The 25,921-nt window shown below is 37.0% G+C and overlaps 1 protein-coding gene across 6 annotated transcripts in view; it reads right to left on the bottom strand.

The window, feature by feature from the left end:
• Window positions 1-1,539: 1,539 nt before the first annotated feature.
• tmem131l (transmembrane 131 like) overlaps window positions 1,540-25,921 on the bottom strand; it is a 92,726-nt gene continuing 68,344 nt past the window's right edge. For 3 of the 6 annotated variants that reach the window (XM_016994084.2, XM_062981092.1, XM_008111951.3), the window contains 20 exons: window positions 25,275-25,392; window positions 23,906-24,044; window positions 23,546-23,655; window positions 22,978-23,053; window positions 22,504-22,646; window positions 20,567-20,709; window positions 19,356-19,542; window positions 17,322-17,507; window positions 13,416-13,562; window positions 12,054-12,670; window positions 10,563-10,717; window positions 8,792-8,916; window positions 8,479-8,633; window positions 7,721-7,906; window positions 7,039-7,117; window positions 5,664-5,749; window positions 5,203-5,323; window positions 4,981-5,069; window positions 4,282-4,424; window positions 1,540-1,973 (listed from right to left, as the gene is read on the bottom strand). In XM_016994084.2, the coding sequence (XP_016849573.1) occupies window positions 1,695-1,973; window positions 4,282-4,424; window positions 4,981-5,069; window positions 5,203-5,323; window positions 5,664-5,749; window positions 7,039-7,117; window positions 7,721-7,906; window positions 8,479-8,633; window positions 8,792-8,916; window positions 10,563-10,717; window positions 12,054-12,670; window positions 13,416-13,562; window positions 17,322-17,507; window positions 19,356-19,542; window positions 20,567-20,709; window positions 22,504-22,646; window positions 22,978-23,053; window positions 23,546-23,655; window positions 23,906-24,044; window positions 25,275-25,392 (3,284 nt within the window). In that variant the 3' untranslated portion in view covers window positions 1,540-1,694. The remainder of the gene's footprint in view (window positions 1,974-4,281; window positions 4,425-4,980; window positions 5,070-5,202; window positions 5,324-5,663; window positions 5,750-7,038; window positions 7,118-7,720; window positions 7,907-8,478; window positions 8,634-8,791; window positions 8,917-10,562; window positions 10,718-12,053; window positions 12,671-13,415; window positions 13,563-17,321; window positions 17,508-19,355; window positions 19,543-20,566; window positions 20,710-22,503; window positions 22,647-22,977; window positions 23,054-23,545; window positions 23,656-23,905; window positions 24,045-25,274; window positions 25,393-25,921) is intronic. The other 3 variants (XM_008111952.3, XM_008111953.3, XM_008111954.3) reach the window with 3 other exon arrangements.

Genomic DNA, 25,921 nt, shown 5'->3' with positions numbered 1-25,921 from the left:
ATAGCAACATTCTTGTTAGGCGTGCCTTAAGAAGCCCTAAAATTGCTAATTCACTTTGGTACTAAGAACAGAAGTTTTTCCAGGAAGTGTTATGCAAGAAAATGTAAATACGCATTTGTGTACTTTAGCATTTACAACAAGGAAGACCTAGATGCCAAAACCCAATGTGTTTTATCATATAAAATACCATCAGTTACTTTTTACATAAGAGGCTGTAAGCAAATGAAAAGTTAATTTTTGAGTTCTGTTATTCATTGCATCATTACATTGGTCTAATGAAATATTACAAGCTTTACTGGAAACAAGATACATTTTTGTTGGGGCTCAGCAAGATGCTGAGGATTTCTTAGGGGATGAGAGGAGTGATGGGTTTCCTACTGAAGAGTCTGTATGTGATCAGGGTGAATTGCAGACCTTAGATTAGAGAGAAGTACCAGCTGTTGGTGAGGGTGTTTAGGATTCCAATGTTAGTTTCTTAGCAACAGGGGAAAAATCCATTTTAGACTTCAACTGATGGGGAGTTTTCCTGGGATATCAAATTAGGTATCCCCACAGAAGGGTAGATTAATTAGGAAGTCCTTGAAAACCAGGTGTATGAGGCATGATCTCATGGCTTCTTGGTTGGGCTTGAGCTTAAATTAAGTGATGTCTCTTGGTGTCTCTTAGAGCAGAAAACAATGCCAAAAGATTCAGGTCCCTGTTCAGCACTCAAGTTCATGATTCAAGTTTACTGTGTTTTCCTATGTTCCTGCGTTTTTCCTTGAGAAAGGTTTCCACTTTCATGTTTACGGATTTATGCCTGTGATCTTGACCTCCTAGATTTTGTGTTTTGTATATGTACTACTGCTATTTTATAGCTTCATTCCTACTGCTTTATTTTCCCTCCATTTGTACCGGCTTTTCTTAATAAACTGTTGTACTTAGTACTACTGGACTCTGGTGTGGTGCTGGATGAAAAGATGTCTCAAGGCTGAAGTGCAACAATTATACTCAGGAGAACTTACTCCTGACAGGCAAATGACTGTGTTGTAATTATGCATACTTTCCTCAAACTCTGAGCACATTAAAAATGATTATCTGCATTATCAAGCACTTCCTCAAAGATGTGCAAATGACAATGTATCTTAACATAAGAGTGAATTATGGAGTGCCTGCCAATACAGGCAGTCCCCAAGTTACAAACAAGATAGGTTCTGTAGGTCTGTTCTTAAGCTGAATTTGTACTGTATGTAATTCAGAACAGTGGCAATTCTGGTTATTATTTCACTGTGTCACTTCGCACCTGGTTTAAATATTTCTATCTCCTGATTTTGCATTTTGGGTTTGTTCGTTTCAAGTACAATGTTTCATGTGGGTTTAAAAACTACTTACTTATTTTTCTTATTCTTGTTGTCTGTTTGTATATGTGTGTGTGTGTGTGTGTGTGTGCATCCACGGTGGCTCTGCCATAAATAAAGGCAGTGGGTTTGATGTTTTTAGCTATCACCTCAGATGATTACTAAAGAGCCTTCATTTCCCAAAATCAGAACATGTAAATACTTCAGTAAAAAAAGGTTTATTTTTCATACAAAAGTGCCAAAATATCCACCAACATTGAATTCTAGTTCAACAACCAGCTTATTCTAGTAATCAAAACTGAAAGAATCTTTATTTCACATTTTTCTTTTTCTTTTCTTTTTTAAAAAAAATCATTTTCACACATTTCCACAGTAACCAGAGTCCCTAGAAAGAGGGAAATTTGCATTCCGGTTCGCAGCTGATGTCCATATGTCTAAATTCATATAGGCACGGAAAGGGTTAAATCTCGGGTAATATTCCTGCTTACAAATAACTGCCTGGTTTTCCACCTGAGATGAATGCTGACTGGTGGCACTGACGGGGCAGCAGTTTTCATAGACATCGCTCTGCGGGGCCCAGATAGAACCAAACAGTGAAGACATCGGTGACAAACTCCTGGTGCTTGAGAGGTAGGACTGAAAGACAAGAGAAAACAAGGAAGACGTGATGCATAGACACACCTTTACCAGAATCTGCACTGCAGTAATACTCAAATTAAGCCAACCAAGCGAACAAAATTGTGGCAAGATTTCAAAAGCATACGCTGCTTCACTAGTCATTTTTAAAAAACCATGCAGGGGAAGTTACATAATTAGACTCATGTATTTTGCACATTGCTTTAATGCCCTGAGAGGAAGAAACACAGAAATACAGGAACTGAAACAAAGAAATTAGAGACAAGGGAAGGAAATTCTTGTATTCTGAGTCTGCAATACAGAGGGAGGAAATCAGAAACTCATGGGACTTATGCAGAGGGGATTCTATGATTGGGTTGTTCATATTTGTCAATATTTATTTATTTACAGGATTTATATCCCGCCCTTCTCACCTGAGGGGACTCAGGGCAGCTTACAGAGATTGGCAAAATTTAATGCCCAAAAACACAATCATTAAAATCAAAACAATACATACAAATCAGTTAATAATACTATTAAAATACATTATAAAACCTTATATATATTCATATGCTTTCAAATAATAGGTTGCTTTTAAAGTAAGGATCTTAAAATACTAAAGGCAGAAGATCCTGTCTGATCTAAGAAACTAAGCAGGATCAGTGCCTGGTTGTTCTTGGATGAGAGGCCATCAACAATTACAAGTTGCTGTATACTATATTTAAAAGGAAGGAACTAGCAAAGCAACCTGAGTATTCCCTTCCTAAGAAAACTGTACGGAAAATCTATGGGATCAAGGTAGGTTGAGAGGTGACTTGAAGGCACATACCCCTCGAATTTTTTACAGCATGGCCCATATGTGACTATGGATGAAAAATGCACAGGGTGCAGAAAATGAACTGTAGGCACTGACACAAACAGTAGGGCCCCGGGAAGCAAAAATGATGACATGTCTTCTATTCTTTCCTTAAGGGAATGATGACTATTCCTTTCCAAATCCTTGAAAAAGTATAGAATCTTGCCTTTAGCACTAATACTGCTGGACCTGAGCCTGCAGTGCCATATGGAGCGGCAAGAGAGCAGAAAGGCCAAGGTGAAATAGTAACCCTGCTGCTGTCAAAGCTGGAGGGCTAAAAGTCTGCAATGCAATCAACCATGATGCAAACTGCTTAACCAGCAATTTCAGCTCCTTGCCTCTCCAATCTGTAGGCAAAACCTGCTGCACTGAAATAACAATGAGAGAAAATATATATTTAAAATAATAAAGCACAGAAAGTATCCTGTGCTGCTCAAAAAATAAATTAATTGGTTCTGCTTTTTAAAAACATTTTCCAAGCAAAGTATAACTACACTTTTGTGTCTTTGTCCAAATATAACTAGCACCAAGGCATATTCTTTTGCTTTACTGATCAGACTAAAAGCACAAACTCTGAGGTGGAAGAAGCATTAAATTGATAGTTTTACAAGAATTTCCCTCCATACATGCTTCTGCATATAACAAAATAAGGATTTCATTCTTGCAGCTGAACAAACAAAATGAATGCTCTATGAAGCCTAATGTGACTCCAACTGAAAGTAACGTTCCTAACCACACTTCTGTTTCCTATTTCAGGAGGTTCCTCTTTTTTAAATGTCTGAAAATCACCTCAAGTAAAGGTAAAGGTTTTCCTCTGACATTAAATCTAGTTGTGTCCGACTCTGAGGATTGGTGCTCATCTCCATTTCTAAGCGAAAGAGCATGTGTTGTCTGTAGACACGTCCAAGATTATGCATCTGGCCTGACTGCATAGAGTGGCATTACCTTCCCGCCAGACCTATTGATCTACTCACATTTGCATGTTTTTGAACTGCTAGGTTGGCAGAAGCTGGGGCTAACATGGGGCGCTCACTCCGCTCCCCGGATTCAAACTGCTGGCCTTTCAGAAAGGCCAGCAGCTCAATGGTTTAACCTGCTATGCCACCAGGGGACAGTTGTTAATTGCTTGAATATCAATTGCACGATATATTGTTGAAAGGCAACTTAAATTTTTATTTACAAAATAAATTTCCACATAGTATTTTTCTAACATTAGTTTCATAGATAATGCACTCATGTGCAAACTGAATTTTGTCACCAGCACTCAGAGGATTTCTATAGACTGCCACAAAAATTAGAGCCAAACTAAGTGAAATAAAAACTGTAAATAATTGTGTTGAACCTTAAAATACATCTATTTTAAACAATCCCAGAAAAAGAATTAGTAGCAAAATGTATGCAAAAGAGAGTCATAAATTACTGGACAATTGCAGCCATAATAGATTGCATCAAGATAATACACGTGATACTTACTGTTGGATTGATGTAAGGGGTGGGTTCCCAAGTTGGAGGAAGACTGGATGGGGTGTTCCAGGTAGACTGACAATTGTGATCAATGAAGGCTGTATTCTGAACTTCTGCATGGCAGGGAAAACCATTGTGGTAGTTCATATTTTCTATAATTCAAAAGAAAGCATTGCTTTTGATACTGGTCAACCAAGGGCACACTTCACATTGTTACTTGTCTCCATATTTAAAAAAAAGATTTTTGAAACGTAATTTGATTATCTCTTATAGCAGAACTTTCCAAATTGTTTGTTGCAACACATTAGTGCATCAGCTGCAGTGTATAGGTGTGTTGTGCAAATGTAACAAGAAACCTCTGAGACTATGTGAAACAAGCATTTAAAAATATAAATGAGAGGTATTCAGGAGATACATTGTGTCCCCATACATTTTGTTATGAACATTTATATATGTGTGTGTGTGTGTGTGTGTTTCTTTTAAGGGGTTGTTTTAACTTCCAGTTTTCTAGTGATGCTGAATTATTGTGTTGCAAAATGACGCATGACTAAAAAGTGTGTCACCAACATGAAATGTTTGGAAAGCTCTGTATCACAGAAAAAATGTAGGGCCAACTATATAACAACATCAGATGGGAAATGACAAATCCTAGATTAAGTGTGCTTCCTCCTCTCATACAAAACTACTTATGGATCAATGGAGACTCACCTTCTGGAAAACCATTGTATTCATTAATTTCTACTGGACAGTACATGCTTGCAAACTGCCCATCACAAGATGCATTCCAGTCAATGAAGCTGAAACAAGATAAAGTACAGAAACACTTTAATAAATTAAAAACTGGCCTAAATTGTACAAAAACCTTACAATATCACAGAATGGCGGTATCCTTTTATCAGGGTATATAGTAAAGCGAAAAGGGTCACTTACCCACTGTGTAATGAAGGGTTCTCCTGTATCATGCATGGTATGTTGTTTTCAAGGTTGTAGTTGACACTATTTGCCAGGCAGACAGATTGAGGTGGCCACAGATCACCCGTTGGATAGACACCTAGAAAGGCAAGTAAAATTGTTATCTGCTTAGCTTGCAATTCAAGCATAAGCATTATGTTGTAATTCCATGTTGTTTTCTGCAACCCATCTTACATGCAAGGAGAATACACAGTATGATCACATTCCTGCTCTTCAATTTGGCACATTCTGTTGTAATTTATTGTAAATACATATTCAGTGAACAGATCCTGCCATTTTGATACAAATACTCAAAAGAATAAGAAGACTAAAATGTGTGATCTCAAACTTGTATGAAAAATGGATAGATGGGGGGAAAGCCTTCTGAGTAACCCAATGAAAAGCAGCAATATCAGATGACACAATTTAATTCAACTGACCTTTATTTTTATCAGGATCCACAGTTATGTCAGTGAAGTTGGGGCACAAATTCTCTGGATACTGAGTGACACTATTCACATCTCTGCTGAAAATAAATGAAAACAACTTATAATATTTGGAATAGTCAACTACAGTTGCAACAGTATATAAATAATAAAGCTAAAGGTATGTATATCGAGAGATGGGGAGGGGGAGGAAGGGAGAGAGAGAAGGGGTATCACCTAATCATTCATTCATATGTATGAATGATCAGGTGATTCACTGCACATACGGTAGTCCAATACATCCCCATATCTATAGGAAATAGCAAACCTCAACTTGGGCAACAGGTGGAGGGAATCAGCACTACCTCTACCACTACCAATCTCCTCCTGCTGTCTTTTTAATTTCCGTCCTGATGGGGCTTGTCAAGCTTTTCATGCACCTCTTTCTATTCTCACCAGTTGCAGGATAATGAGAATGTGGACCTGCCCCCATTGCTGCTTTTGCCACACTCCTACTTTAAGCAGCAGCCAGCTGGCCATCAACTCTGGCTCCCTGTTGCATTCTTCATTCCCTTTGGTTCACGTTTTCTGACTATCTTGGTGAGCTCCCCGGATGCCCTTCTCCATCCTCATCAGTTGTGGGAGAATGAGGATGGGAGTCTTCCCCCTCACTTAACACAGCAGTCAGCCAACCATTTGTGTCTACCTCAGCTGTACATGGCTCACCATCCCCTCCAGTTTGTACTTCTCAGCTGAAGGTGGAGATACTCAGTTGAGAGAAATGGAAAGGGCCTGCCTCACAAACAATGCATTTCTCTTGATTGTGGTGGGAAAGAATGAGGAAAGGCAGACGCTGTTGTGAAAAGCAGGGAGCTGAGGTGGCAGTGAGATGTCTGACCTCTCCACCCCTGAATCCTGTGACTAGCAAAGTTGGAGAATGGTATGTGAGCTCATCATGCTCTGCAAACAAAAAGAGGGGGAGAGAGGAGACAAAAGGTGGCACTGTCTCCATCCCTGCTTCACCAGAGGAAAAAGTGAGAAAAGACACTAGTTATCAGTGGCAGCTATGCATTACCAGTAAGTGAAACTGTGTGTACCAATCCCACAGATATGGGGGTCATATTACAATGAGAAATCCACATTCATTTCAGAATGGAAAATACACTTCAACGACAGGAAAGATGAGTCAGATAGATATATGAAGCATAAACTGGGGGAGGGGGGAATCCATAACATTTTATTTTAAATTAGACAATACTAAATAATACAAATGAATTATAATAATTATTGGTACTCCTTCTCCCATTCAGTTTCATGTGATAAGTGGGTGTGAGGTTGAAGGTGGTAAAACTGTTTTATGAGGGGGGAGGGAAATTATTAAAACCTTTACCTGGTGTTGCAGATGTTGTGAGACAAGTTTAATGTGATGGGTGTTTCAGTTGGAAAATCACCGCATGAAATTGTTTCCCCTACACAAAACAATGACAAGTATTTCATATTAAAGCCAAATTTAATAATTCATTAACCACTAAGGCTATATGCAGTCTGGACTATCACATTTTTGTTGGGAAAACTTTTTCAAAGGGGCATAACCACTGCCATCCTCTACAGGCAAGAAAGTGTGACTTGTCCAAGATCACCTAGTGAGAATTTGAACCCTTATTTTCCAAAGTCTTAATCTAACACTCAGACCCCTTCAGTACATTGGCTATCAAACACATGTTTGTGTTATAATGACGTCTATAACCAATTATAGACAGGGTTCAACCAATGAAATTTAAAATTAATTTGTGGGACCCACGTCAACTTTGCAGTATACATACATATTTTCCATGAAATATTTAGGTAATTGAAATATGACAACACAATTAATATGAAAGACTAGGAGAATTCTTGCTACTCAATTAATATATGTTAAAATCTGGAAATTATTATATATACTTAGTATTTCTTGTGCTGAATTTCTAGAATTCCAGGTTTTCATGACCTCCTCGAAATATATTTGGCATGGGCATGCAATGGTTCTTTAAAGAAAGCAAACAAACAGAATGAACACACAGAGTCACACTTACTAGAAGGAAGGAAGTGTCTGCTAGGGATCATTGGCTTTTTATCTCCGTCAGAACTGCTGGTGCTGCTCCAGCTGCCCCAGCTCCCACGACTCGCCCGCACACCGCCAGAAGAGCTCCCACAGTCTGAGCTTGAATCTGAGCAAAACCTTTCCAGGCACTTCTTTTGAGGCCACTGGTAGAAACCTTCTAGTGGAGAAATTGAGGGAAAACAGAGAGGAAACAGTTAGCAAAACCAAATCATACAATTCTTGTCAACTTACACTGGGCTCTTAGTATCTGCCGGGGTTTGTTCCCAGGACCCCTCATAGATACCAAAATTTGTGGATGCTCAAGTCCCATTATATACAATAGTGTAGTAAAATTGTTCCCCTTATATAAAATGGCAAAGTCAAGGTCTGAATGCAGAATGCATAGATATGGAGGGTCGACTGCAGTTTGATCTGCGCAAAAGTGCAGTCAATCCTCCATTATGTTTCATATTGTTGAGCTTCAGTAATCTTTTTGGTTAACAAGCTAAGTGCATATTCATAGTGGTTAACTGCATGGCATAAGACAGGACCCATTCCTAAATTGCATGGAAACCCAAAAAGTAACTATTTTAATCTCTTAGCAGTACTTAAATCTCACGAGCTTGACTGATTGTGTGCTTTAGTTTCCATTCTGCAAGTGCTTCTTATTGGATTGTTATGTTAATTCCCAAAAAAGGACATATAAGTTAGTACAAATTACTTGTTTTTAATTCACGTTTAGCTTTGTACCTGCTTCTCTCTGTGTGGACAAACCAGTTTTCTCATCTCCTTTACAAGTTTCTCCATTGTTCTGAGCACACCAATTTCTTATGTTGATATTTGTTCTAAGTTCTGGTCTTTCAAATTCGTTGCACGCATGTTTCAGCTCTGTCTGTTCTGGAACCCTACAGCAAACCAACACATAAAAGATGTTATGTTCTTTCAGTTGTTAAATATTGAAATACCAAAAATTGAAATAACTGATTTTGTTTACCATTAAAAGAAGTAAGGCTTTGACAAATTATCTAGTGTATTTCATTCTGCGTCAGAAGGGGATACATACCGTGCAGATATATTAATATGTTTCTTTTTATTTTTTCTGTTTGTCCTATGTCTAATCCAACTTGTATTTGTTAAGTGCCCTTCTCTTTTCTCCTGAGATCCATTTTTCTGGTGAACATCTCTCTGCTGAATGCAAAAGCATAACTTGTTAATGTAAAACATGTATTTCATATTTTAAAAAATATGTTAGAAATGAGGCTGTCTAGCAATGAAAATTGTACAATTTCTCCCATTCCAAAACTTCCGGTAATGGTTTATATCTAAGTTCAGCCATAATATCATGTGTTGTTTATCCCTTTTCCTAGGATTATTTCTTTGCCCTGTCTTTCCCATGACAGGACAACAAAATAATCCTAGGAAAGGGATAAAAATGCATGGCACTGTTTAGATGTGGTTAGGACTGAAACTCCAATTACACTAAGCCAACATGTCCAGTAGTGAGGGGAAATGAAAATTGCAGCACAGCAACATAAAAAGGGACAATTCATCAACCATTTCACTGTGGGCCAGTTTAACAAATTCAGACACTGCGCCAAATAATGACTTAGTAGGTACATGGTTTAATTCAGCTGCTCCTGATCATATTAGAATCAACAGGGTATTATGTCTACCAGAATGCTACTATCAAGAGGAAGAAACTCTTGAGTTCTAGTTTGTCATTGTAAGCAACTAAAACTATGGTCTGTATCTCACAATCAATTCAATCAACCATTCTATGTCCTGCGTTTCTCGCAAGAATGGTCTGAAGGAGGAATTAACAGTCTAGTAGAGAATAGTGTTACAGTTAGCTAAAAATAATAGTGCAAAAAGTGTAATTTGTGCCACTCTTTAAGTGATGGAAAGTAGCCTTCTGATGCTGGAATGCAAAAATGTTTCATTCCCCTTGCCATTCATATTTCTTAATTCGTTTTCTCGACTATATGCTATGGAGTCATACAGAGCCTAAATCCAAGGAACAATGGTCTACACAGTTTTTTGTTGGATTAAAACCAGAACCACCTGTCAGATTTATGACCAGCTCGGTTATAAGCTCACCCACTATAAATCTTGCCTTTCTTCACGTTTTTCTGGCCTTACCTATTCTGTTCACCCGAATTGCTATTTTCATAAGGGACTAAGTTCCCTAGAAAATAATTTCAGTTTAGATTATACTGAAATTAGAACGACTGCCATGAAACAATTAGAATAACTACCATATTTGGCGCAAGTAAACACTATTGCCAATCATCTGCCTCAAAATAAACCCATCGAGCTTAATAGATTTTTCTCCTAGCGAAGGATGTAAGACTGCAAACAAAGAACATTTCTGACTGCCCTTAGGAAGTCATCTGAGCCGTAAATCCACACAAGCTGAAGTGAATAGATATAAGTGGCTTCATACTGGATAGCAATTCTACAAATGCTGGCATGTACTTATCAGAAATCAAAATTCGCATTCTAGTTTTGAGATTGAAAATATAGTGTAGTCTTATTTAGGGCAAAAAATATGGGATAATTCCCCAAATTCACATATATACTTAAAACCTGGCATTTCTTTGTTGAGAAATCCTGATAAAGTCGCATTTTAAGAACTCAAGGAAGGTAACTGCAGCCATCATCATAGGAACCAGTCACCCACATGCTTGCATCAGCTTGATACAGAAACTTCCTTAAATTGGTACTGAGAAATGCAAACTTCTCATTATGTTATTTCACATCATATTTTGTGTGTTCCTGCAATTATTGGTATAAACTTGCATGCAAGCATTAAAAGGAGAAGTGACAATTCTAACCTCAACAGAAGAAAGTTCCTGTTTTCCACAACACAGTGATTCATCTTTACGCCCTTTGCTTAACATCTTCTCTGTGGAAGACTTTGTGTTAATCTGTTTCTTCAAAGTCTCACAGTTTTCTGTTTCATTCCTGAGAGGCACTTGTTGGCTATTTCCTTAAAAAAAGATAATGCTACACTCAGATTATTTCAGCCTGGAAGATATGAAGTAAGTGCATACACTGAAATCAACGAAATGTTTTCATTAATTTTAAAGGGTCTAACTTATAGTAAAGTATAGTTAAATTTGGATCCAACCCAGGGCTACTTCCCATATAACACTTCACGTTGATGTTCTATGCCCCTTCTGTCACAAAAAAATAATATAGCAAATCTACAAAATAACACAATGTACATTTTGGAGCCATTTTTGTTTTTATGCATAATGTCCGTAATATCAAGGATTAAAACCTCTTGTTTTTCAGTTAGTCCACACCGTGATTCTATACTGTTCCTTAGTAGTACATTCCTGAAAATTATAGAATTATCTTAAGAAATTGTATAAGGTAAAGGTTTTCCCCTGACATTAAGTCTAGCCGTGTCCGACTCTGGGGGTTGGTGCTCATCTCCATTTCTAAGCCAAATAGCAGGCGTTGTCCGTAGACACCTTTTGATCAGCAAGTTCAGCAACTCAGCGGTTTAACCCGCTGTGCCACTGGGGCTCCTTAAGAAATTGAATACCACTTAATTTTTAAAACTAGGGTTTTCTCAAATAGTGAATTAGATCCAGAACACATAACAAACTTTTAAAGTCATGACTGCATTTACACTGCAATAACTAATGCAGTTTTTATGTCACTATCAATGGCTCAATGCTATGGAATAATGGGAGCTGCATTTTTACAAGGTTTTTAGCTTTCTCTGTCAAATGATGTAGTTCCTCGCCCAGTTAATTCAAGAGCATAAACGCATTCATCGTCTAAAAATAAAATTGTCTGTGTTCTGGGTTTAATTCACCATCTGATAAAACTCTGTTTAACATTTTTTCTTTATTTTTCCCAACTGGAAAAAAATTATAAAGAAATAAAGAAATGCCATTATTTTGGAATGTACCAGTTCTGCAATTCTGACTATAATATTGGATTGGATAATATTGGACAGCACTCTGACTTTTAGAAACATACATATTAAAACAGGAATACATTAAAAAGTCATTTTAAGTTGGGTATGAACTTTATTCTTCCCAGAATTTGTTTCCTCCCATCACACCTTAAAAGGTTCCATAAATGCTTTTTATCTACTAGAAATAATCCTGAATATCCACTTTCATTAATACTCTAGGCATCATCTTGCAGGACCAGGCACAGTGCAGCATGCATTCATTTCCTTTTCCTTTTGCAAGTATCTGAACCGCACATGATTTACTAGAGGTTTGTCAATGATCAAGGAAAGAAAAATCATGCTTTTATTGGCAAACATCCAAAATAATCCCTTTCACTATTAAAAAGATTACCATTATTCTTCCTGGAAGCATCTTGAAATTCTGATTGTTGCTGAGGTGAATGTCTTGGAAAGCGACTTTCAGACAGCTTTTTTGATGACTTCAAAGAACACAGATCAGGCTCTTTGAGTTCTGCTATATTTTCTGAAGTCTTAAGATTCGTTTCCTTAGGAAACATACTTGTTCGAAGACTCTCCTTCAAATGGCACTCTGAAGAAGTATTTTTCATAAGTGTTGCATTTTTCAATGCAATCTCTTCCTTATCTAGAAAGTTCCCTGGGTGTGTTAAGTTCTTTTGCATGTTTACATTTATGCTGTTTGCATATTTCAGGCTCAGCCAGCTTTCATTGACAGTGCAAATGTCTTCCTTTGGTGCTGAGGTTTGGTTTTCAGTTGTCTGGCTTTGTTTGTCGTCAGTAGTGAGAATGGTGCTGCCAGCTGCCGAGTTTGATTTCTGTTTACCATAATATACAGAGCACTTGTGTTTCTTCTGAGAGTGACTATATGTCGCCGGACTCCTCTTGGCAGCATTCTGGCTACGACTGCTTGATGTGCCCACAGAGAGGGATCCCTTTCCTTTTCCTTTATCCGAAGAGCTGTAAGAATCTGTAAAGCTTTTGCAGCTGCTCCTGGATTAGAAATACATTTGAAATAATTATTGTACAAATATTTAATGTTTATTAATAATTGTAATGAAAAATACTCCCAGACCCCCGTATAAGACCGGCCAAAATATATTTTGATGCCTTAAATGTTCAGACCTGCTGATTCCAAAAATGGCACAATTTTCCCCTATCAGCTCTAGTTTTTGAGATACAAAACATATGCCAAACACAAGTCTTCATCTGCTCACCCATAGAAAATCGTAATAACCATATCTAAGAAAATAGAGCTGATGCAATCTATCCAATGCAGTTTTTTGAATCAGTGCCCTAAATATCCCCAGGAACCAACCTAAAATTCATGACATCAAGAAAAAAAGCTGGGCTGTGTAATGTTTCAGCTCTCTTCTGCAAAAAGTGTATTTTCTTAAAAGACTTGATAATATTAGTCAATACTTGCAAAAATTGGGGTTATCAGAAAAGAACAGGAAGAAAAAGTGCTCTAAGCTCCCTGTCCTTCTAAACAGTATAAAGCTTTCATATTTTATCAATTTATCCATATAACATTCAACTCTCTGTTGTGGAGACAGTTTACACATCTCTATAAAGTGTGTAATGAGCTGTTTTTTCATTATCATGTTAACAGAGACATCAATGTCCCTTAAATCTAAAGAACTGCCATCCAACTTGAGATATTACGACTCACACCTATCAATTCCCAGACTCAGATGCAAAACCAACCCATTTTCATAGAAAGGAAGAGTTTAATTACTTGTAAGATTCAGAGCTGATGGTATCCACAGAACTATTTTGTAATGGAGAAGAATTAGGATTGGGCCTCTGTCTTGACTTCATAAATTCTGATAGAATGTATTGTGCTTGTTGGAAAGCTATCAAAATCACACCAAATAGAGACAAACTGCAAAAGACAGAAAATATCACATTGTTTACAATGTTTTTAAAATGTGCAACAAAGAACATTCAATTAAATGAGTGATTGCAAATATAGTTCAAACTGTTGTAGTTAATATTTATCAGTCATACAGATCAATAAACTCATAGAAAATCCTTCATTAAATACTCTGTTATAAGCTTCCATAGAGTCTCTGGGGAGTTCAGAGAGTTTACTAAATCTCATATATTACAATGGACCAATTAGAAGCTGGGGCACAATGCTTCCTGATAGCATACACTCTTTATCAGATACTGGGGCTTGGAGCAGCCCTCTCAAAAATCTGTACTTCTTATACCAAATGAGGACACAATATTCATCAAGAGAGTAGTCCACCTCCATTTAGAAATCTACCCTACCTGTGTCTTGCTCTTTATGCCACCTTTACTGCAAGCCTATGTGCCCAGTAATGGATATTTGAGAAAATGCTTATCTCTGATGGTTACTCCGAGCACAGTTATTTATATAGCTAACACCGGGCTGTGGTGCAGGCTGTTGAGCAGGCAGCTGCAACAAATCACTGTGACCAAGAGGTCATGAGTTCGAGGCTAGCTCAGAGCCTGCGTTTGTCTTCTGTCTTTGTTTTATGTTAAGGTATTGAATGTTTGCCTATATGTGTAATGTGATCCGCCCTGAGTCCCCTTCGGGGTGAGAAGGGCGGAATATAAATACTGTAAATAAATAAATAAATAAATACGTTAGTTGCTAAGATTCTTTGACAGACTCACACCCAGTCCCCTGTCAAAACTGAGTGCTTTCTCCACTGATGAGTGCTTTCTGCATTGGTGTTTATGAATACCAACCAACTAAACCAATTTATTTATTTATACGAACTACACTGATGTTAACAACAGAGCTTGGGAAAATTAATTTCTTATTACTACTACCATAAGTGTGCCCATTCTGGATTTGAAATTTGGAGACTTGTAGTCCAAAATGTTTTCTTTCCAACTAAATATTCTTATTATTTACAAAACCACAATGCAGTAATACATCACAGCCTATTTTTTGTATTATCCCCTTCATCTTCCCCCCCCTTCTCTATTAGTCATCTTACTGATAAATTATCCTTTATTCTATTGTCAAGTTTTCTTAACAATAAACATATTTTCTCTAGTCACTTAACCAAATTTTCACTTGATCTGAAGGTGGTTTAAATTTCCTATTACTACAGCACTTTATCTATATATATAAAAGAGTGATGGCATCACGGCAATTCACAAAACAACAAAAGTACAGGCCCCCCAACCTCAAAATTTGACAACACAACCCATCATCCACGCCTCAAGGTTGATACAACAAAAAGAAAAGAAAAATAAAGTCCTAATTAGAGGGAGAGCAATATTTTTTTTTTATCGAATTGCTGCCAGTTTAGAGGGCTAATCTCTGCCCACTTGGTTGCCTAGCAACCAAGGGACAGCCAGGTTTCAGTTAGGGGACAGGCAGATTTAGGCCTCACTTAGACTTCTTCCACAGATTATCTAATTTGCACTGGATTATATGGCAGTGTAGACTCAAGGCCCTTCAACACAGCTATATAACGCATTTATAATCTTATATTATCTGCTTTGCACTGGATTATCTTGACTCCACACTACCATATAATCCACTGCAGTGTGCATTTTACAGTGAGCAGATAATATAAGATTAGAAATATACAGTAGAGTCTCACTTATCCAACGTAAACAGGCCGGCAGGATAAGTGAATATGTTGGATAATAAGAAGGGATTCAGGAAAAGCCAATTAAACATCAAATTAGGTAATCGTTATACAAATTAAGCACCAAAACATCATATTATACAACAAATTTGACAGAAAAAGTAGTTCCATGCGCAGTAATGCTATGTAGTATTTACAGTAGAGTCTCACTTATCCAACACTCGCTTATCCAACGTTCTGGATTATCCAACACATTTTTGTAGTCAATGCTTTCAATATATCGTGATATTTTGGTGCTAAATTCATAAATACAGTAATTACTATATAGCATTACTGTGTACTGAACTACTTTTTCTGACAAATTTGTTGTCTAACATGATGTTTTGGTGCTTAATTTGTAAAATCATACCTTAATTTGATGTTTAATAGGGTTATCCTTAATCCCTCATTATCCAACATATTCGCTTATCCAACGTTCTGCCGGCCCGTTTATGTTGGATAAGTGAGACTCTACTGTACTGTATTTACAAATTTACCACACAATGAATTTAAAACACTGACTACAAAAACATTGATTATGAAAAGGCAGACTGCGTTGGATAATCCAGAACATTGTATAAGCGAATGTTGGATAAGTGAGATTCTACTTTAATATGAAATAATTACTGGGATAGAATAATGCAGAACAATATAATCTCTAAAACCAGGACAGTAAATAAACAGGGGAATTCCACACAGGAAACAATCAGGGCCAGCTAACACCTCCCAACAAAGTATTCCCATCATCAAAGTCTGGCAAATCCTGTTTTCTCAGGGCCACAGACAGTAGAAGCACATAAAATATCACAAACAACACCACTCTGAAAACAAGGGAATTCCACACAGGAAACAATCAGGGCCAGCTAACACCTCCCAACAAAGTATTCCCATCATCAAAGTCTGGAAAATTCTCTGTTTTCTCAGGGCCACAGACAGTAGAAGCACATAAAATATCGCAAACAACACCACTCCGAAAACAAGGGAATTCCAGACAGGAAACAATCAGGGCCAGCTAACACCTCCCAACAAAAAATTCACTCAGGGAGGAAACAGCCAGGCTTTAAAGCTGCAAGGCCATTACATCCTAATCATTTTTCCTAATTGCAGCATTCATACTTGCCTCCAACAAACAAAAAAAACCAATCAGAAATATTGTATATTCACAACCTTTAGGAAATAATATCCCCTGATGGCGCAGCGTGTTAAAGCGCTGAGCTGCTGAACTTCTGGACTGAAAGGCCGCAGGTTTGAATTGGGGGAGCGGAGAGAGCCCCCACTGTTAGCCCCAGCTTCTGCCAACCCAGAAGTTCGAAAACATGCAAATGTGAGTGCATCAATAGGTACTGCTCCAGCGGGAAGGTAACGCCGCTCCATGTAGTCATCCCACATGACCTTGGAGGAGTCTACGGACAACGCCGGCTCTTCGGCTTAGAAATGGAGATGAGCACCAACCTCCAGAGTAAGACACGACTGGACTTAATGTCTGGGGAAAACCTTTACCCTTGACCTTAACTACCACCAATTCCTCAATACTTTATTTCCCATACCACCATACTTCGCCACAGCAACGCGTGGCCGGGCACAGCTAGTACCTTATAAAATGGTTTCCATGTACCCTCAAACAAATTCTTTTATTTCTCCTCTCTCTCATTTTACTTAGTACATTAATTTTTCAGCTAAAGCTATAGTACATATTCTGTTTGTCCAATTCAGAATCTACCAAAGAAAAACCTTATAGTATTTCTGATATGCACAGCAAGAAGACAATCAAAGTATGGGAATAAATGACAGAAATTTTCGATGCAGAACTGGATGAACAAAAAGTTAACTTTTCAAAGCTCTAAGTCATGTATATAGAATGTTTTTCAAACAACAAAAGATGGGTGACAAAAATAATTGCTGCAGTAGCACTTTACAATTAGCAGCTGCTATCAAAAGAACTTAACTGAGCAGTTATTCTAGCTCTGGTTAAGTACTTGATCAGACAAATATTTTATCTCGTATGAAATCACAGTTAAATGCTTTACCTAACAAAGAGCACTGTAAGCCTCCAAAAGGATTCCTCCCAGCTGGGTCCTGGCACCACATCTGCACACAGGGGCAAAAGATGGTGAGGAAGCGTCACGTTGAGCGTGAAGTGGAACTCAACACCAGCAGCAGTTACCAAGGTGAGCTCACGAATCACCCAAGAAGACGTGAAATCAGGGGTGAATCTGCATCAGAGAGGAGTGGGACAATGATAGCATCAACATTTTAATGTAAGCTCTAACTTGTTTTATGCTTATATGCATGGAGGTTTAGGTCCTATAGAAGCCTATTTTTCTACAAAGATCAAAACACCTGTTCCGCGCCGATGTCTTATTTTGATTCCCAGGTGTTCCTTCTAACACAGGGAAGACTCTCATAAATCACACTCTTCATACAGTTACAGCTATCCAATTTTTCATATCTCCTGTGAATACTTCTCTCTTCTGTTGGGGAGTGATTTATGTAGAAGCCTTAAAGCAGTGGTTCTCAACCTGTGAGTCCCCAGATGTTTTGGCCTTCAACTCCCAGAAATCCTAACAGCTGATAAACTGGCTGGGATTTCTGGGAGTTGTAGGTCAAAACACCTGGGGACCCACAGGTTGATAATCACTGCCTTAAAGCACGGGAAGAAACACTGAACACCTTTAAAAAGGCAATTGATTGACTTCCACATTTTCTATGTGGCTTCAACCAGTTCAACCAGTCAATAGTTGCTGCCACAGCACTTGTATCTTTATCTCAGCAGCTGGATTACTCTATCATCCTGAAATCAATTTTTTTTTCATTTTTTCATTCCTTGTGTCTAAGCAAAAGTTCCCGTGACTCATCTTTAAATAATATGAAAACATTGATTGAACTAAGCTTGAAAGAGGAGTGGAAATCTTTAGTTTCCTGATGAGGAGGATCAATGATGAGAGACAGTAGGTGACAAATAAGAGGTTCAGCTGCCAGTCACCATGTGAAGTGTGGGATAGCTCATATTACTTTTGTGGAAATCACAAAGATTTGACTTTGTATGTCATATACTTGTATTGATGCATTAGGATTTATTCTTTTTCACACTTGAATTCACAACTGTTGTATTATATCAATTCATAGATTCCTCAAAATTGTAATATATATTTGCTTGCTATATGTTTAACTATAGTCTTTATTGTACCTTTCAAACTGTTGAATTTATTATTGTTCTTCTGATTTGCTTTGACATAAAAATGATGATGCCAACAATAAGACTACTAAAAACTTAATCTGGAATAATCATTCTTAATCTGAATGATGAGATTCTAACTAAAGTAAGAACTTTATTATTTTGCAGTCCAGCACACAAACCATGTTGGCTCTCGTGCGTCTTATAGACTTAAGAACACTTGCAATACTATGTAGAAGCCCTAGATAATACTATTACATTATACTTACTAAGATTTAGGGGGGGAAAAAGATACAGCAGCTGCATTGTCTACTGCACCATCTACTCTTGATAGAAAAAGAATTTTGCTTCATGTAGAATGATATTCAGTGAAATATAGTTACAATTTCTAGCATAAAGCTAGAAATAAAGCATAAAGATGCTGTTAGTGATGTTAAATATGAAAGGTGTTCCCAAGTAAAGTTTGCAGCAAGGACTTTGCTGCAAACTTTTTCAACTTCCCCCCACCACAGAACACATTACCCAATGAATAAAAATATTTTTTCCTCTTATTTTATAACTGCACACTCTGAAGTTGACCCTCAGTAGAGGACTACAGTATATCTTTCACTGAGAAACACATTGGCAAAAAACCTCCAAGATTTTGAACACTGCTGCCCATGAGGCAAATAATTCCTTGACAGTAGCACCTCTCCGAATGAATAAAGAATAAAGACAGTTTAAAACAATCCATAAAAGTAGCATCTTAGAATTCTTGACTGGAAGAATATTATGTGATGAAAGTGGAAATCACAAATTGGAACTAGCGTCCTGCTTGTTAGGAAGATTAATACAATTCTAAAATGAGTTATTTTGATTGTGTTTTTAAAAAGAGGCTAATACTTACACAATGCTAATTTCCCGGGAAGCATTTTGTGCCAGAAAGAAGTCACGGCAGTCAAGTACTTCGAACCCATATCCTTGACAACTATATCCATTAATCTTCATAGAGGTTATGGTAACAGGAAGATAACCAATATTTTCAACCTTAAAGGTCTTTGTGATAGATAAAATTTGCTTTCCATCTTTCAGTTCTGAAAAAAGCAAACAAACCAGAACCAACATTTATTTGTTTTGAATCATTTCTTCATTTGAAGCTATCTTGAAATACAGTTTGATAGTGATTTCTCCACAACTATATTAACATACATTTTATATGTATGGATGTTTGGATGTTTCGGCAGGCCTTCGGAGATAGTCATTAATTAATCAGCCCCAGTGGGTTTTTAATAAATTATCCTGTTTTTATTACGGTCTTACCATTTATGTGTTTTAAATGAAATTTTTATCTTGTATTGTTGTTTATATTGATATATTGTATTATTGTTTTATCTTTTTATATTGTGATTGTATTGTGTTGCTTATATTTTGTTCTTATGTTGTTTGGGCCACTGCCTCATGTAAGCCGCCCCGAGTCCCCGTGGGGAGATGGTGGCGGGATATAAATAAAGGTTTATTATTATTATTATTATATATCAAGGTAGAGGGGTGACGAACAGTATGATGGTATGCAATATTTCTTCTCATGCAAAATTTCCCCTATATGTTGGAACTAAATACAGGGTGTTTGAAAAAGAACTCCCTATTCACCATTTAATTTACCTTTAATTTAATTTAATTTAATTTAACTTTAGGGAGTTCTTTTTAAAACACCCTGTACTTAAGTTCCCCTATATACAATGGTATAGTAAAACAGTGTCCCTTATACAAAGTGGCAAAATAAAGGATTTCTTTTTGAAATGTCTTTTATGGGAAGAGAAATATTTTCAGGTCATGGATATTGAATCTGTACATGCAAAATCTGTGGATACAGAGGGCTGGCTATATCCACACTGGCATATCTTATTAATGTGATCACAGAACAATTCCATTAGTTCAAGTATTAACAGCAGGAAATATGGTTGTATACTAGCATACACAACACTATATTGGGAAGTCATTTTCTATGAGAATCCTGGCTGTATTTTGAGGACAACTAGAAATGCCCATTAGCATGCACATATTTTCGATCATGTACACCTCCTTCCATCCCTTCCTGCGAAACAAGTTATCACTCACGTTGCCTGCAGTCCATGAGGGTTGACTCTGGCACCTTAAACCGAAGAGATCCTCCTGCCCCTGGCAACCTTCCCCCTACTTTCAATAGTTCTCTGGCTCCAATGCCTTCAACATAAACCACATCCAGAACAGTCAAATTATTCCTGCAACAAAGTAAGGAGGCCTTTACAACTAAATTTAAGAAAAGGAAAGTCAGCTGCCAGCCATCTCACACCACTAATCAAGATGAACACATCTACGGGAAAATCAATACAGCTTTATGCATTGCTAAAGCAACCCAAACTCCTATGTGGGTTATTTCTCCCCTACATGGGAATTATACAGCCTCCCATATGTTGGACACTGCGTTACCCATCATTGGCAATTTGGTGCATGGTCCCCACACCTATTAAACAGCATGGATGGAAGTCCCGAAGACCAGTTATTGGAACAATTAAGGCAGCCAATTTTATAGGAGACCTTTTATTCATCTCTACTGAGAAAATCAAATTACAGAAAGTCCTACTGCTATTCTTTCTCAGGCCTTGATTTAAAAGATCTTTTGGGTTCTGCTGCCATGTAGGGAAGGGGAAGGTAGGAGGCATTCCTGATCTATACAGATCTCTTATATCTAGGTTGGCAACACAGTGGCAAATCTCCTATTATTTAGAAGATTAGATTTAGTCCAAGAGTATCCAGTAGCCAATTCTTAGACTGAGGTAGTCACATGTTGTAGAAAAAAACCCTCTTGCCCTATTTTCCCTGCTTTGGTACAATTTAACACCTAGCTCTGGAAGTGTGCTTTGATTTTTGAGAATCTGACTTTCATGATAGATATCTAAGTACTATCATTCTTAGTAGTTTTGGTTTTGAGTGACAGCGTGTATATTTACAAATTGCTAGCATATGAACTGAATCTGCACTGGGACCCCAGTCTGAGGGTACAGGGTTCTTCCTTTGTTCTGATCTACATAAGGTATTTACATCTGCAAACTGCACCTTCGGAAATTATTCATTAATTTTGACAAATCCTTTTCGATAATGGAAACCACAGATACAGAAAGGGGAAACCAGATCATGATTGCAGCAGGGTGGCAAAGGGGTAAAACTTCTGATTCAAAGAGTAAAAACTTCTTTCCTTCTTAAAGGTAAAAACTATGTAGAAATCTTTAAAAGGTAGTTTTATCTTAAATGTGTACCTAACATGACATTAAATATATGGGTTTCTTGCTATGTCAATGTTTTCGAGAGGGACTACTGGAGCAGTCGAAAACAAAACCTTATATTACTGTTGACACTGCCATTTGGATAACCAAAAATGATTAACTCTAGTTAATAAAAGTTAAACTGAAATTATAACTAAAGTGTCAAACCTTTCACTATACCTTATGTCCCCCTGCTGGAAATATGAAATTTTGGGATTTTGACAAATTTGAGGAGACATGCTGTATTTTGTGGGTTCAGAGAACCTTACAACTGAATGGTAGTAAAAGCAGATTGCAACTGAAGTGAAGGAACCAAATTCTGAAATGTATTGTTCCATGTACTTAATGTAGTTAGAGGAGCCTCAACATTCTCCCTCACAAAGGATTTTCTGTCACTCAAATGTTGCCCTACTTCAATAATTTTAATGCTTTCCCACTTAGTTTCATGTTTTTAGTAACCCACATGGACAAATATAGAGGAAAAAAGTTCTTTACATGCAAAGTGTAGATCACATTTGTAAGAAAAAAGGAAGGGAGGAAGAAAACAGAGATAATCTAGCAGTTCCTTTAAGACTAACAGATGTTTATTTTACCATGAGCTTTTCATACATATGAGTTTGTTTCTTTAGATACAATACATTGTAAATTAATAAGCCATTTTCAGAAGCGAACACCCTTATGTATCAGAAGAAATATAAAATGAGCCTTAGAATATAATGACCCACCGCCTCCAAAAAAATTTAGTAAACCTACCTCACCAATATAATGGAAGTTACTCTTTTGTAATCAAGAGGTGTAAAAACTACACCCACTCGCTTGGTTTCCAAAGGCTGCAATTTCAAATGAAGCATTTCAGAACTAGATTTGATATAACCATGATCGTCTTGCAGTTCACCCTGTAAAAAAATAAAAAATAACAACTTTTTTGGACATTTTAAAAATTTAAGACAGAAGTGATTAATGTGTGTTGGTGATCAAAATTATTTCAGAAAAATATCATCAATGTAGTTCTAAATAAGTCAGTTCTAAATAAGTCAAATCTGCATTTGATTTAATAACTATTAAATGAAAGTAAAATAAACTAAATGTTACAAGTTCTGCAAAAATTGCCAACTCCTTTAATGCACAAAAATATTTGCCACAAGCTGCTGGAAATGCAGATATACTTATTAACACCCTTTTTCAGAGACAAAAATATTGTCAAAGCTAATGCAAGACATGGCTTACCCTATGAGCTGCTGCTTCTTCTGTCAATCTAAATTCAGTGGTTGTAAAATTAATAGATGGTACACTTCCATCAAACCTGTATAAACCAGGATAAAAAATGTAATATTTATTCAATACATCAGGTTGAGAGACAGTTTTGTAAAAATTAAAGTTGAATGATTCTTCAGGATGTATTATTATAAGGTTTGAATCTGTTTGCCATATACTTCTTGCACATAATTCACCAGGATGTCATATTTCTTGATTAAAAACAAAGATGCTGAGAGGCAGTCAAATTACTTAATGGAGGTTCTGTTATATTTAAATACATTTTAGGAACAAATTAAGTAAGCAGCAAATGGAATATCCAGTTTTCTCCTAACCAAAAGGATGGTGATGAAGATGATGATGCATAATCAACTAAAGACAGCAAGGGAAACATGGTTTTCCCAATATTCTTGAACTTCAGTTCGTATCATTCATCAGTGAGCATGCTAAAGCTGGTAGGTGTTACTGCCTAATTATACTTGGACGAACATATTTATACTATCATTATAAAGGAAAAGTGTCAATTTTGAATGGTCATTACCATTTGCTGAGAAGAATCAGTGGGGCTCGAGGATCAGGATAGAAAGACAGAGGCAGGAGTTGCAACATCACTGGGAAAGGTGAAGGATTTCTTAGCGTAAAGTATTTCACCTAAACAGTCCAAACACAACAGAATCAATGTTCCGTGTTTTAGAACTACACCTACCTTACAGAAACTCCAAATTCTGCATGTGTTACAGTGAAAGAACATTACAATTCAATTCTTAAAATGAATTCTTTCAAAATTCACAAGAATATAAACATGGATTTTTCTTTTTCAACACAAGAATGAAGCTGAGAACCACTGAGCAAGTCAGGGAAGGAGATTTCATCTAAACACCCAGTCTATACATAGCCTCACCATGCTATTCATAGGAGCAGCTGCACTGAAGTTCAACGTAAGACCAAACTCTGTAACCAAGTGGGGAAAGGATAACCCAAATGACTCTTCTCCAGGATTCTGTTTATCAGCAGCTTGGATGACTTCACCAAGATTTCTCCTGTTAAGGAGAGATGGCATTGTTAAAACTTGTAGCAATTGATGATCCACTAGGAAAAAAACTTCAGGAGGCTTAATAATTATATTTTTGTGGGTTTTTTTATCATGTCAGAAGCAACTTGAAAACATACTACAAGTCACTTCTGGTGTGAGAGAATTGGCTGTCTACAGAGAAATTACCCAGGGGATGCCCGGATGTGTTACCATCCTGCTGGGAGGCTTTTTTCATGACCCCACAAGCTAAGCTGACAGACGGGGGCCCACCTCATCTCGCAGATTTGAACCAGCAATCTTCAGGTCAGCAACCTAACCTTTACGCCAGCAGCCCAGCCGGCACAAGGGTTTAACCCATTGCGCCACTGCGGCTCCTTTAAACTATTCTTGTGTTAGAATAGTTTAAATAACTTTAGACTGTTCCTTTGCTTTTTAATATCCAAATTACATCTTAATCTTAAAATATACATGTTCTACAATTATAGTTGAAATTCTGCACTAAATTATCAGAGTTTCTAAAGGCTGGTGAAAATTTAGTAATTCAGGTGCCTTTCTTGCAGTTAAGGTCTTAGACTCCCTTCCACTGTCTAAAAGTCCTACGGCACATATCCATTTGCCTCTATTGGCTTTAGCAAATGATTCACTGTTACTCAGAAGGTAAGGAACGACCACATGTCCAATTCTAGACTATAGAGTTTAAGACAAGTGCTTTAACTATCTCAAAAATGATTTAAAGTTAGAAGTGGACAGCAGCAAGATCAAATTTGCTGACCATGACAAGATGTTTTAATTCTGAGACCAAAAAGGAATTATTCGATGAAAAAGACACATCCCGTGTTGAACATAAATAAAAAAAGGGAACCAATTACTATCAACTGCCCTTATATAAATCTATATTTCAACCACACTTGAAATACTTAACATTTCTGGTCACCACACTACACACTAGAAAAGGTGCAGAAAAGGCCAACCAAAATGAAAGACATGATGAAGCTCCTCCGTTAAGAAGAAAAGTTGAAATGTTTGGGATTATTTGATTTAGTGGTGAAAGGAAAGTAAAGAACGCAAGATAAAAGGTATACAAATATTCACATTATAGAAAAAATAGGCTTTTTTTTAGGCTCTTTTTGCACAACAGCAAAATACAAAGTCTGTTCACTGAAGATTCCCAAAGATCTTACTACAGATAAAACATGATCACTGTCAAAATTCTAAACACAAATGGTTTCATACAAACCTGCAAATTTCACTTTGCTTAATTTTTTGCCATTTTTGATGGAGCTCATGTGCAAGATCAGAATCCACATTCCACGTAGAACTGTCCAGAGAAAGGCTCTTTTCCCAAAGATGATTTGCTAAAATAACAACATTCAATTTTATTGAAACCCATAATATTTGCTGCAATTAATTTTATTTGGTTTCTATTTCTTTCGATTCAAAAATTAAAATTTAAGATGGCAGCCTAAAAACAAAGCCCGAAAAGGTTGACCAATTCATAAAAACAGCAGCTGGAACTAACAAAGAACTATGTTATTAATGCACAGAACCACATCCTTCTAAGGCCCCTTCCACACAGCTGTATAAAATCCCCATTGAACTGGATGATATGGCAGTGTGGCCTCAGATAATCCAGTTCAAAGCAGATATTGTGGATTATCTGCCTTGATATTCTGGGTTATAGGGCTATGTGGAAATCTGTTAAAATAGTGCCCTTTTGCTCTAGTATTCTCTCTATTCTTGTATTCTATTTATTAGTATTACAAGTGGATTAGCAATACACATTTTCTCCATTTACCTGCCCTCAGACATTGTTTTAATTGTCTGTTTTAATTTTTGAAAATCCTGGCTAGAAAAAAGGTAGAGCATAAATTACATAAAATTGCA

This window comes from Anolis carolinensis, chromosome 5 (genome assembly GCF_035594765.1).
Source record: "Anolis carolinensis isolate JA03-04 chromosome 5, rAnoCar3.1.pri, whole genome shotgun sequence".
NCBI lineage: Eukaryota > Metazoa > Chordata > Lepidosauria > Squamata > Dactyloidae > Anolis > Anolis carolinensis.
The sequence above is the reverse complement of the archived record's forward strand: the minus strand, read 5'-3'. Positions and strand labels throughout refer to the sequence as shown.